We start from the raw sequence: 14,567 nt of genomic DNA on the forward strand, positions 1-14,567 counted from the left end.
TAAAAGAATCTAAATGTTGATTTTAAATATATCAAATGCAACAATGAATCAAGTAAAGCTTAAAGACTCCATTATGGCAATAAGTGAGAAAATTAACTTATGGTCTAATTCCTCATAATATTTTACCCTTTGCCATGTGTTTTACATTGGAGATCTGTATCTTCTTTTCTTCATGCATATGCCTCTTTTGTAGATCTATTCATATCCTATAGGTTTTACGTGAAGAATAACTACAAATCCAAACTGATATGAAGCGCATGGACTTTATATCAAGAGTCATAACTTGGACCATCAATCCTTGTAAACTTCCCTCATTATGACTTTCAGAACAACAATTCTACAATTTCAATTTGTTATATGATATGACAACTTCGACTTAAAATAAATCTCTGTAAAGGTTGAGTTATCCCATAACTCTCCTACTATGATGAAGCCTTAACTAGATAAGGATCCATTTAACATTCAAAACCTTATTAAAGAGTTGTAGTCTTTCATGTGAAGTTCTTTATTCTTTGTCATACAAATACCTAAAATTTCCCTAGGATTTTACAAAAGGTATGTCTTTGGACAAATGTATTCTTTTTGGGTTTGATTCAACAAGTGGATCTTAACGTTTCAAATCTTAAAACGTTGTATACTAACTTTACTACACTTTCATAATCCAAAGTTGCCTATTTATAATCCAAATTTTGTCTCAACGGACAATTTTAGAGAGAATAAAGTTCACAATGCAATCTCCATTGCATGTCCTATCAAAAGTCTACTAATGGTATGTAACTTATTAATGATGTGACTATGTTCTAGCAAAGTACTCTATGTCGCAAAGTATGTTATCATTCTTCATTTGAAGAACAATTCCATCCAACTTGCATTTCATGTTTAAAGTTGGGATATAATCCTATTTTCTATCAATTAAATTTAGCATATGATTAATGTACTTTCCAGTGGGATCTGATCATGATGAATTGTTAGGTGCAAAAAACACCTCTGAAGATGGCATCTATCGATGCTTGTAACATAATTTAAGAATGATAAACACCAGTGAATTCTAGTCCAACATTCATTGATGGCTCAATTGTTTTGTGTCAAGGACACGTACTTGCTAACCGAATAACATGTACAGGCAAAATAAAGAGGGAGAGGACATTGATTGAGGAAGGAATGTAACCAAAGAGAGGGAGAAAATCAGGCACACAAGAGAGAAAACCCATTGTTTGTCGTCTCTCAGTGTTAGCGTCAGAAGTGAGTGCTTTTATTGTTGGTGTTCTTTTCAAACTCGATGCATTTCAGTGGGGGCTAAAACGTGAAGAAGAGGGGATATGAGAGAATTATACAATCAAGGTTGGGGGTTTCTTTTTTCTTACGCTTTAAATTCCTCTTATCCTATGTTCTTGTGACATCATAGAGGGGTTTGCTTTCTGAGTCTTCCTTTCCTAATTCCAAAACTCACCTGAAACACTTATCAAACTCAGAAATGATTGGTTTGAATTGTCCGAAGTTTAATTGAAAATAATCAAGATTACAACCCATTTAATAACCAGTTAACTTAATTCCAATAATAACTTTTTAACTTAAATTCGATTTGGTAACCCTTTACTTTTTTTACTTTTAGTTATTAAATTAAGTTCTCTTCATTTCTTACCACAAAGTTAATTTTTTTTACGTACAATAGTTGAAATTTTTACCAAATTCAAAATAAAAAAGATAATTACAATTCTTAGTTTTCAAAGTTTGATTTTGTATTTTAAAGCAAAGGTAAATTGTTGAAGGAAAGAAAGTAGGAGGCAAAAATGATGTCAAAACTTAATTTTCAATAACAAAAAACAGAAACCAAAATAGTTACTACACAGAGCGTCAGTTTTTATTTTTGAAGATTAAATCTCTAAATTTCTTACTTCTTTGTCTGAAACTAGGCTGTATATGAAAACCCAGAGTCCACAGTATCAAACTTACGAATGTGAGACTTAATTAAAAAAATCTCATAAAAAATTCAAAAAATCAATTATTATCACTTCTCACAGTTAAAATGCAATTTTATGGGTACTGAAGATAGATGGTTGAGATCTATGAGCAACATATTTTACCACTTAGAATATCATTACAGGAAAAAAAAAGTTCAACTACTTGACTACTAATTTAGAATCTCCCTTGAACTAGTACAAAACTGGCCAATATAATACCATTATTGGTACAACAAGAATGTACTTCCACTACTTGTCACTTGTTTTAACAAACTAATTAAGAAATGTTCTTAAGCCAACAGGGACTACAATACAATTAAAATGCCTTAAACTTATGGCTGTGGCCATTCACAATACTGCTACAGAGTAGAAACCATCATCTACGATGTTTGAAATCTGAGTTAGTGCATCCACCAGCTTCATTTACAATCCAACCTCAAATCAAGTCCATTAGGCGGGACCTAAACCTCCATCATTTTGCTTACCGTCCTCCCATTCTACTTCCTATTTTTGACCAAAGAGTGAAATATTGATAGCGGTAAAGATCTTGGTTTTATGGATATATTAACAGCTATTGATAAACATATAAATATTAACAGATAATTTCATATATGAAGAAATACATATGAAATGTATTTTACTTAATAAATATCTTCTTTTTCTTCCTTAATAAGTCATAATCCCATGCAACTAACTATTATTAATTTTCTTTTAGGAAAAACACATTTTTGACACCTAAGGTTTGATAAGTTGGACAATCGAATCTCTTAACATTAAGAAATACTATATTTTAGATTTAGGGTTTAGATTTCAAAATTGAATAATCAAGTCCCAACATTAAGAAAATGCTACATTTTAGTCCTTTACTAACAAAATTCATTAATATCAATGAAGATACTGAGTAGGCAATTTTTAAAATAATGTTTATAATAAAAGTAAAGTTAAATCATAAAAAATATCCTTGAACTTTATAGTTTATGTCAGTGTCTAAATTTTCAACAATTTCAAAAAAAAGAAGAGAGAGAGAGAATAAAAACTCAGCCACCCTCCTTTCTTTTTTCTCCCTTCATTTTCTCTCCGATGACATTCCTCACACTTCTCCAGCAACTACCATCAGCAGCACAAGTTGACTGAATGACAGACCCACAAGACTCAAAAGCACAGATTTGGAAAAAAACAAGAATTGGAAAAGGGCCAAATCTGAAAAGGGATGTGTGTGGTATTATTATTATTAGGTTCAAATATTATGTTAGTCTCCGTACTTCTTCTAAAAACATTCATTTCGATGCTTGTACTTTAAAAAAGTGAATAGTTTGGTCCTTCATTTTCATTTTACTACATTTTTAAATCACAAAAATGGTAACGTTTTTAAACTTCAAGAGCTAAAATGAACCAATGTTGAAAATATAGGAACCAAAATAAACATTTTTTAAAGTAAGGACCAAAATAAACCAAAATTGAAACATAGGACCAAAATAAACATCGGGAAAGTATAACAAATGAACCAAAGCAAAAAGGGACCAAAGTTTATTTAAAACCTTATAATTATTATTGACACATTAGCATGAGGATAACTGGACTTGAAGAAACTATTAATGGGGAAACTAAAATCGAGCATTTTTTTAAATACTAGGGACTTGATTATTTGATTTCGAAACCTAGGGACCAATTTGAGACAAAATTCAAACCTCAGATACAAAAATGTGACTTTCTTTTTTCAGTTAATATATTTCATGGATACTTATGCGATAGGTTGGAAATATAGATAGAGTATTAATATAAATGCCCTAAACTAATGCCCTAAACTAATGCATCAACTATCTTAATAATATTCATTAGTTCTAAGCTAAATATATTCTCTCACAATCAACAGATTAATATCGTTTTATCATTCATGATAGAAGACAGCCTAATACAAAGACTAAGACTGAGAAACTTACATCAATTTAACTGGGACTTAGATTGGAAGGGGATAGCCCCGAAGATATGCCGAGTCCACACCTGATTCTCTTTCCAATGCCACCCTTCCTGTCCTTGCCACCTGCGGATAAATAAAAGGAATTCAGCATTTAGAATTGTAGGTATTATTCCCCTATTCAAGCACTACAAAAAGTTGACAATGCATATAAAATGTTGAATGATACCATAATTCATAAGATTTTGCCTGATACCTTATCTGTCAAATTACATTTTGGTGTGTCAAACTAATATAATCAAGGCCGATAACCATTAAGACCTCGTTTGGCAACCCTTTCATTTTTTGTTTTTTATTTTTGAGAATTAAGTCTACTTCCTTTCATTTTCTTTCATCTTATTACCATAATTTGTATCAATCTTAAGTTGTAGGGTACATTCTAAGCAAAATTTGAAAAACAAAAACAAGTTAATAAAAACTACTTTTTTAGTTTTCAAATTTTTACTTGATGTTTAAAAGCATGGGTAAAAAGTGGAAAACCCAAAGCAAAAGATTTAGAGGTGGAAAAGTTATAAGCTTAATTTTCTAAAACACGACCAAAAACAAAAAATGAATTCCAATAAAACTTGTTTGGGGAATCGAATTTTTATGCTTTCTGACTTTATCTAAATCTTTCTGGGAGTTTTGAGGTTTGAACCCATGCTTCATGGAAGTTTTTTCCTTTTATCCTTCTCTCATAATCGTTCTAACTTTTCATCTATTTTCATGTGAGGGGTTGAAGCCGGTTTCAGGACTGTTTGGACAGTTGACTCCGTTTTCCTTTGCTTCTCTGTCTGTCAAGCAATGGCAAAGCATCAAGATGCACGGCACAAACCCTCAGAGGATTTCAATGTCACTAACATGCATATGGTAACGTCCCTAGGCAGTAACTCTAATATTCAGGTCATTAAACACTTTACACTAATAAGTTGCAACCTATTACAACAACCAAAAAAAAAAGAAAAAAGAAATTAAAAATCATAAACTGTAAGCTTACGCTTTTGAGTTTACCATTATTTACCTAATATATGTTATATTTTGAATATGGTAATAATGACAAATTGACAACGGCTCTAAGATTATATATATTCCATACAATTTAATAGAGAACTATTGCTGCATTAAATAAATAGTGCGCACCATTTTTTTAATCCGTGAGTATTTCAATCAACTTATGTGTACCTCAACTAATCTCATGAGACGACCCATCTGAATCTATAACATTTGTATGTTAAAGAAATTTCTAGGAAATTAATTCCTAGGTAGGTGGCCACCATGAATTGAACCCATAGCCTCTTAGTTATTGAAAATGCGTTTTCTTTTTAACCACTAGATCATCCTATGATAGTTAAATAGTGAGTGCAATTTAGTAACTACTTTTTCTAAACAAGAAAAATGCACTCCTAGAACACTAAATACGTAGTACCCGCAGCCTAATCAACCAACAGAAAGCTTAGCATCAACTAATTTAATTTTATAGCTATGAGTTCTCCAAGCCTTGAGGAGAATGGAATATTTTGCGGAGAACTATTTTTACGAGCCAGCTGTATTAATTTAATTAGGAACAGAATTCTCTTTCGTAGAATATTAAGTCGATGGTGACACATTTTGCAACAACGATAACTTGGTGTCCTAAAAAGCATTTATCATGATCTGGGACCCTTCAGGGGACCATCCACACAATTAATAGAAAATTGCAATGACGGACAAATTTCTAATGAACTCTTATACGAACAGTATCATCGTCAAATATCCAATTTTTATAAGATGTTTAACAGGAATTCTTTCGCCAACTGCTAGTTTACAAGAGACCAAATGAAGAATACAAACCTCACATATCCCGAATGGCTCCAGCAACCGCTGCAATGCAACCATCTTGTTTAAATCGCCAGTGAGCTGGAGGAAATACACAAGGTTGTAGCATAAAAATAGCCAGAAAAAAATAATTAAACAGAAAAAAAAGAATTATTTAAAACTATAAAAATACTGTATAATTCTTACTATTGGTACTACTTGTACTTAAGAGAAGTTTCACTTTGGCATATGATTAACATTTAACATCAACCGCACTAGTGCATATTCAGGGGAAAGAACACTCTAATGTTTCCCCTTTTAAAGACCTGAACTCTAGGGAGCAAGAATCCACTTTAATTGTCATTAATTTTGCCATTATATGCTTCGTTGTTTTGGAAGAATTTGTTGCAAATATTTGTACATGTAGCACAGAAATCATTACAGAGTACTCTTTCCTCCTCTATTTTTTTTCTAAAATAACCAACTTATAAGAAATGAATACAGGACAGAAATAAATAAATAAATAATTCAGCGCATCCTCAAAGACGTATTACATCAGTACTGGTGATTAAACTAAACTCTAACCCCAAATCGAGCTAGAAATTGTTGTATTTCCTGAACAGTGAATTAATTTATAGGAAAAGGCTCGCACTTGCTGCTGTGCTAGCATTAATAAATCTTAAATAACAGGTGCGTAACTGTTCAATAGATACACAAATACACACAATAGTTTTAAGTTTTTAGCCACAAAGATATCATATACATGCACTTGAGCAACATTCTCTAACTGATTGAGGAAGGAAGATAACCTGAAGAGTAATTGTATGACCAGATACATCAACAGCTTTTGCACGGAAGATGTCAGCAATATCAAGGACATCCCTTCGGGCAGCAGCATTTGCTGCAATTTTTATCAACATTAATTCTCTCTCAGCAAATGGCAAGTGAGTGAGATCCCTAACCTGAAGAAGGCATCCCCACCTATTTAATTGACCATGAACTTGTACAAGTTGCAAGTTCATAACTGTAAGCTATGCATTCTTAAGATTCACAAAATCATTCAGAAAATTATTTCAAAAAATATCCATCATTTCTTTTCTCAACATAAAAGCGATGAAAACTTGTCAAGTGGAGAGGTTATTCTATTTCAAAAGGAGGCAGATTGCCTTTGGTCAATTTGATTCTCACCAGTATTCCCTTATACTTCCTTTCCATTTCCAAAAGGAAGACAAACTTTTCATTGATATAATAAGAATAGGTTACTGTTCAAAATACAGAAACGGGTAATTCAAGAAAAGCTGAAGACAACGAATATGAGAAAAACTACATCCAAATAACAAGAATTAAGCGAAAAAGAAAAAACTCCACAAAACTACAACCTGCAAAGAGAAAATACAAAAATCGTAAATATAAAACATCAAGCTTCCCAGATGATTCCAGGTGTCAACAATTTAAAACAGGAAGAACCCTAGCTTAGAATTTGATTAAACGTGAATCAGAAGCTGAACATGCTCAACTTTGCATCTTTAAGGACTTGCTTAAAAGGAATATAAGCCCATTGACTCAGGAACTCCAAAAGAAATGCATCTGAAACAGATCAAAGAGTAACTCAAATAAAAATAATAAAAGAACGCCCACGACTCTGGATAAGGGTTGAAAAACGCAGCCAAATATCCTTCCAAACCGAGAATAAAATTCCTTCCAAAGTTAGCTCTTCCATTGAAAATTTTTCTTAAATCACCAATTGACCAAATGTTTAAGCTAATGGGTGAAGACAAAATTAATTTTACATCACTCTACATTCCCCCTGCCTATGGACTTGAAATATGAAGAATACTTACCAAGTGGAAATGAATATTAATTGTGGAGAGAACCACATTACAGGAGCTTGAACACAGGTCTTCTATGACCTTTTCTGATTCATTTCGGGTATATTCTTCAATTTAATTTTCCTTGTATTCCCAATGTATGTGGGATAGATTTTTCCCACCTGACCTTCCCTTAAATCCCTCTGGTTAGGTGTGCCAAATCTTCCCTTTCACCTCCTCTTTAAGGGCTTTTGTTCTACAGAAACAAGCAAGGAAAAATAAGATTGTTCTTCTTTTCTCTAATCTCGCTTCTCTGTTTTTCTTTGTTGTCTTTTACTATCCAATTTCGTCTTGGTATCAGAACGTCCATGGCTGATGCCACTAAAAAAGATCTACCTCCAGACACCATCACGCTCACACCCTCTTCCTCGGTCCATAATGAATCCAATTCCAAAATCAGCCAAGAGATCCAACTCGATCCAAATAGATATCAGGTGCGATCTGGCAATATGCTGGTTAGAACCCTTGCCTTCACAAATCTCCTAAATTATGTTACTAAACTTGACAAAGGAAACTTCCTTATCTGTCAGAACACTGATGCCTGTCGTAAGAAGATACAAGCTTAAGGGCATTTAACTGGAAAAACTCCCATCTCCTGATCAAACAATCATCATACCGCCGTATGAAGAACCTAAAGTCTCTTTCTCCCTAATCCTAAGTAGGACATATGGCTGGTTGCTGACCAACTCCTTGTGGGGCTGGTTATACAACTCCGTGATCCCTGCAATCGTGCACAAGAAAGGAGAAGAGTTTTGGGTATTTCTCTTTCAGTGGAAGTTCCATAATTTGTTTCTTGAAAAGAACGCAAGGCAGCAGCTTGGAGCTCTCTAAACAACCAGTTTGTGAATTACTCCACTCAAGCTCTTTGTCTCAACTGGACAGTCTATCTTTCAACAAGCCCCATAGGCCCTGTGTTTGGTGACTTTGTTTTGCATTTTGACAGCTTCGTTTTCCCCTCTCTGGCCGGCCTTCTTTGGAGCATAGCTTATATTTTCTTTTGGTCTAGTTTACACAGTAGCAGCTTTTGCTTTTGTCTATAGGCTAGCCTTTGTACTGCTGTGTCTGCCCCATTTCCCTTTCTTTATTTCTTTATTTCTGTCTCAGCTTTAATTGGGTTATGTTGTTTTGGCATATTTTATTACTAGCTTTAATTGGGTTATGTTGTTTTAGTGCTAAAGGGGTGTCAACCTAGTTGAGATGTCCAGGTACACCTTCTAATCCCCTCACTTATTGCTCTGTAGGCTTCTTTATTACGCTCATTGTATAACTCTCTTGTACTTTGAGTTGTTTTTATTAATAAAGTAGTTTGTTCCCGTTTCAAAAAATAAATCTCCTAAAGATAAACTCAGTCACAATTGAGTTTCTTGAGAATTTGTGTTTTGCGGAGGAAAAGAAGTCCATGGAGGTTTGCTTGGTAGGGAGCCTTGCAGATAGATTGTACAAGCTTCTCGATGCAAATGAAGTCTCAGTGACCAAGATACTAAATCAGCATACATGATAGTAACCAACTCCATGAAGTCTGAGAGCAGTAATGGTTCGCAAGATGTGATTAAATTAGCTAACTATGCTTTTTTGACTTGTACAGAGGATGTCTGGCACCATAGATTGGACCACCCATCCTTTAAACTTCCATTTAATTTATCTATTTTGCTTCGAAAACGATTGAACCCATTCTTACCGATCTATGGGAACCTTCTCCGGTTCAATCAACCGATGGTCATTAGTACATAGCTTTCTACTTTGACTCATTTTCTTCTTCACTTCTTTCTTTCTTTGATTTTACTTTAATTCTACCTTTTACAAACTTTAATACTTCCTTTTAGTCCTATTGGAGAAGTATTTTTCTTTAGAAAATAAGTAAACGAATTGAACCAAGCGAGCCGCTAGTCGCCTTGAGTGTGTTCAAGGCAACTATAAGATGCAAAAGGCAAGCACCTTAGCATTATTTTTTTTTTTGAAACGGAGACCGACCTCTTTATTAATAGTAATAAATGAGACTAATGCTCAAAGTACAAGAGTATTATACTAAGAGCAAAATAAGAAAAAGACAAAATCATCCAAACAGACTGCACAAAGATGAACTCGGGCAATACAAAAAGGAAAAACAACGAAAACAAACAATCACAAAGAACATGCTAATAAAGCAAAATCCAACAGAAAAATTGAAATTAAATAGAACCAAAATGAAGAGATCTGAATGCAAAGCATAACGAATCTCTCTCTCAAAAGGAAAACATTCGAATGTAGAGACTTATCAAGAAGATGCAACTGATAATCTCGAAGCTATCATGCCAAAGTAGTCCAAAACCCAAAAGAGGCTCGAAAAAATCTTTCAAAATATCAGCATCAGCAAAGTGGCTTTACTTGCCCCCCACATGAAGAGAAAAACCCGGAGAGACTAAAATGGACCAAAATCTGGAAGAAGACATTTAATCGGCTGAGACAAGTTTGGCTTTCTAAATGTTTGCCTTCCACTGCCCAACCAGTGGATCTACATGTCATACATTTGACTGACACATAGCCTTTTGGCCATACCAGATCTCCAAAAGCTAAAACCCCTAGCTTTTTGGGATACAAATAGGGCAGAAGAAGACTCAGACAATCATAACCAGCCACATTTCAACCCAAATTTCTCATAGCCTACCTCCTAGCTCTTCCTCAGACTCTAATATTCCACAAGGTATTTCAGAAAGCAACAAAAAGAAAGAAGCGCCCCAATCAACAAGTATCTCTTCCCACCTAACAAAAGGAACCCCAGCATTTTAAGAAAATCTACAGAAAAGGTTGTACTTCCTTTTGCAACACCTCTACACCCCACGGTGATTCTTCAAAGACAAGGTTCTTGGAGCATATTGGCAATTAAGCACGTACACCTGGTTTCAAAAAAGTCTAGGTAATTCTCTGCAACACTTAACATACAGTTGGATCTCCTTGTTCTTGAAAAATGCTTGGGATATGGCTTTAGAGTCTCGAAACTTGTGATGCTTGGGAAACGGATTTAGAAGACTAGAAAATTTGTTTTTCTTTGATTTTTTTGAATTACCAGCTTGACTTTTCACGTGGAGAGCATCCTTCGCATAGCGTCTGAGGTTTCACTGCTACTGCTGAATATGGGCAGTGATCCAAGGAAGAGGAGGGAGACGACTCGCCTGAGAAAATGGAACCAATGAGCTGCTGAAAACCTTCCACACCTGCATCTAGGAATTCCCCTGTTAAGTTGGCACCTGTTTGAGGAATCGAATTTTTCGAAGTTGAACCTGGCTTGGAAGAGGAACCGTCAATGTGAGATTTTTTTTCAAGTCCTTTGATGAAGGAAGCGTGGATTCCTCCAAAGTCTTCAATGGAGGAGGGTCTTCCATTGCAAGGCCAACAAATGGGTTCCTTGAAAACTCTGACACACTCTGATGTTAAATGAGGAAAGCCCATTCTAGCTTCAAAACGTTAATTTCAACTTCATCCTGCACAACCTAAGTTAGACGAACTAAGTCAATTGGATTGGTAAGATTCGTGACAAATAGGTTTCTATCGCTATGTTTTCCAACCCTCCAAAATGTGCTCCAATAGCTTCGAATGTACTTCTACTCCAATAGTCTAAAGGAAGGTTCTTTGTCGATCACCAGCCCCCAAGTCCTTTCATAACCGATGGTCTGCTATGTTTGCATTCCACCTTTCAAATAAAATATGAAACAGACAATAGACCTGCCACTTCCCGAGATTTTCAATCAAATCTTCTAGCTTACCTTGGTATAGTTTGATGAATGCCCTTTTGCAAACAGAGGATTAGTATTAACTCTTGATTGGAACAAATCTTCCAATGTTTTGGTTATCTCCTCGAAACCTCAAATGCAAACAGTCTCAGAATGATCCACAAATTACTGAAATCCTCTTTGAAATGTCAACAATCTTTTGTATGCAGAATGACATCTTGCTCTGTTTTTCTATTGCTTGAACAGGGGACCACAATTGAAAGGTATTCACCCTTTTTCCATTGCTCTGTTTCTTCTTGTCCAAAAAAGTGGTCGGAGAGTTGCAACTGCTCTATTTTAGACAGAAAGTCTCGAATCAAATCCCAAAAAACAAACCAACGTTTCTTTTCAGCCCCGACTGGGCCAAGTAGTCTCTTTCTACCACCCATAGGTGGTTCATACATCACATTCAAGATTCCAATTTCCATCCAAGGGGAAATTTAAATTTACCCAAATGGACGGTGCCAGAATCATCTCTGAATTTTCTCCAAAGAAATATGTGGGCTGGAAAATACAAGATTGCGGCTGAAGAGTTTTCAATCCAACTCAAATGAAAGAAAGTGAGAGGATAATCCATTTTGTTTTTCAAGTCTACAAACAACAAAACCCAATTCATCTTCAATGCAAGCCTTGAAGCAAATATTGCTTATACAGCAGCTCAAAGAATCCATGTGACAGTTGATCTGGGGAAGAGAAAGATCTAGGGTGAAGGTGAACAGGGAATGGCCGGAAAGGACGAGCAGCTAGGTGATAGTAGGAATGCTGGAAAGGGAGACAGAGGAGAACAAAGGGGAATGGCCCAACTCATCTTCTACCATCAACATTGTTGTCTTCCTCAATCATTATTTTTGTAGTCATCCATCAGCTCTATTGTCATCGTCTGGCCATCAACTGAAGATTCCTCAATTTTTTTCTTTCTCTCCATTTTTTCAATTTAATTTGTTTTTGCTTCTGTTATGGCTGAAATAGCTGATGTGTTGACAATAAGCATTTTAGCATTTTGTGGGAAGATGGGGTGTTCTTCATTCAAGATGTAAAAAGCTATCTGATTATTCCTCTCTGTATCAAATTTGCGTTGGTTGGAAGTCCACTAGAGGATCTCTTATGCATATGCCAGTAACTACGAACTTCTCAAGAAAACTAGAGACGATAGCAGTACAATTCATTGGTCAAAACGGATGTTCTATTCTAATTGGTTCATCAATTGCATTCTTTGGCCACCTGAAGGAAGAAAGCTAATTCAAGTCCCTGTGGGTTTCTTGATACAAGGTTGGCATATTTTCTGGGAAATGGTAAAAACCTCCTCTCAAGAGTTATTATAGCCGCTCTAGTTTTAAAGGATATAGCTAAATTGTCTCTGGAGAACTCTTCTTCTTTCAAATGTAATGTTGGGGATGTATCCACGAACTAGAAAACAAAGCTTTGGGTGCTGCAAACCATGAAGAATAGAACTGTTTATTTTTATAATGATCCCTTAAGAAACATGTCACTATTATTATTATTTTTTTAAACGGAAACAAGCCTTTTCCTTAGTATATTAATAAAAGAGACTAATGCTTAAAGTACAAGAGAATTATACTAAGAGCAATTACAAACAAAGGTACAGATGAATTGAACAACACAAACAGCACAAACGAATTGAACACAAACAGCACAAACGGAACCCCGAGCAAATCAGTAGAACACTAAGAATAAAGCAAACTTAAAAATCAAACAAGAAGCCCAAAAACAGCTGAATTTTGCAGACTAAAAACTTCAAAATGGATGAAACAGGTTACTATTTATACAAGGGAATGGAAGTAAATCTAACAATAAAACAAATAAGTTTCCTACTAAAAGAATAAAAACTGAAACTAAAGACTAAGCTGTAAAAATTACACTGAAAACAAGGCACGGTTAAAAAAAACACAACACAACATCAACTGTCCTGCCCCTAAAAAAGAAACTCAACCTCAGACTTCATAACTTCTTAATTTAATAAGCCTTTCAATGAACAGCCCACATGGACCTTAAGAATTGTCAAATGACTGCATGCAAAGTGCAAACTGCCACTACATGCCATCAAATCTGGTGGCTAGACGGCAGAATTGTTCATCCAATTTACTGTTTTGACTTTTAGGTTTTTCCTAAGAAAACAAAACTTTTGAACGAAATCAATTTTGATACTTAATTTTGCTGCTAAAGTTTACATATAAAACATTTGAAGTTAATTTTCGTTTAAAATATTCAATAGTTCGTTAATACATTTATCTTTCAAAATTCAGTTTTTTTAAATTTACAAAGGCTATTATTCTGTTTTATTGTGTGTGAGGCTTTTCTCTTGTGCAGGCTCTTCTTTTTTTTTTTCTTTTTTTTTTTTTTGCCTCTCACCTTAAGATGATTTGGAGACTTGTCACCTCATTGTGTCTTGCGAACAAAACACTGATTTCAAGCATTAGTTAAGGCAAGAAACTTGGTCATACTTGCATTTAAACTTCAACATGAAAAAAATTGCAAAACATGCTACCTCATGAAGATCTATTAATTTATGAAGCTGCTGAACCAACTTTCCAATTGATTCATCAGTTCCAGGAATGACAGTTGTAATACGAGATAACCCCTGCCTTTCTGCATGTCCTACAGCAAGACTCTGGTAATTTTCCAAATAGAAAATTATCATGAAGAAGCTAATGAAAATAAGAAAAAGTTATTAGAATAATAAAATTAGAACTACCTGAATATTATAACCTCTTCTAGAAATGATCCCAGTAACAACATTGAGAACACCAGGATAGTCGTTTACTAGCATGGACAATGTATGTGATTGATGACCACTTGACTGAAAGTACGTAGAACATATAAGAAGTCAAAAGATTAATTGCAGAACAGATAATAAGAAAAACTACATATCTAAGAGATTCCCTCAACTAGCTAGCGTAAAAAATCATATAAAAACAAGTGATATAATAATCTTGACAAAAGGAGACGTCATATATATGCACAAGAAATTGGTGTAGAAGTTGTTGGTCATTTGACCAAAAGTTTCGACCAAATAAAAAATATCCCATTCCTTATGCTGGAAGGAAACAAAATTACACTTCCCTTGAACAATGAAAGCGGAAAGAACTAGAAGTATAAGGAAATAAGACCCCCAAGATAATCTAGGTTTCATCATTCGTATTGTAAGACATCTTCATTTAGTACAACTACACGGGTGGGGAACGAACCCCCAACCTTAACGAAGGTAGGTCATGCCAACTACCAT

General features: G+C 34.7%; 1 protein-coding gene across 1 annotated transcript in view; it reads right to left on the reverse strand.

The window, feature by feature from the left end:
• Positions 1–2,057: 2,057 nt before the first annotated feature.
• LOC103487207 (acetolactate synthase small subunit 1, chloroplastic-like) overlaps positions 2,058–14,567 on the reverse strand; it is a 44,365-nt gene continuing 31,855 nt past the window's right edge. The window contains exons 8-13 of the mRNA XM_008445435.3: positions 14,037–14,141; positions 13,830–13,952; positions 6,519–6,671; positions 5,746–5,811; positions 3,902–4,002; positions 2,058–2,465 (exon numbers count right to left, since the gene is read on the reverse strand). Of these exons, the coding sequence (XP_008443657.1) occupies positions 3,919–4,002; positions 5,746–5,811; positions 6,519–6,671; positions 13,830–13,952; positions 14,037–14,141 (531 nt within the window). The 3' untranslated portion in view covers positions 2,058–2,465; positions 3,902–3,918. The remainder of the gene's footprint in view (positions 2,466–3,901; positions 4,003–5,745; positions 5,812–6,518; positions 6,672–13,829; positions 13,953–14,036; positions 14,142–14,567) is intronic.

This window comes from Cucumis melo, chromosome 2, assembly GCF_025177605.1.
Source record: "Cucumis melo cultivar AY chromosome 2, USDA_Cmelo_AY_1.0, whole genome shotgun sequence".
In the NCBI taxonomy this organism is placed as follows: domain Eukaryota; kingdom Viridiplantae; phylum Streptophyta; class Magnoliopsida; order Cucurbitales; family Cucurbitaceae; genus Cucumis; species Cucumis melo.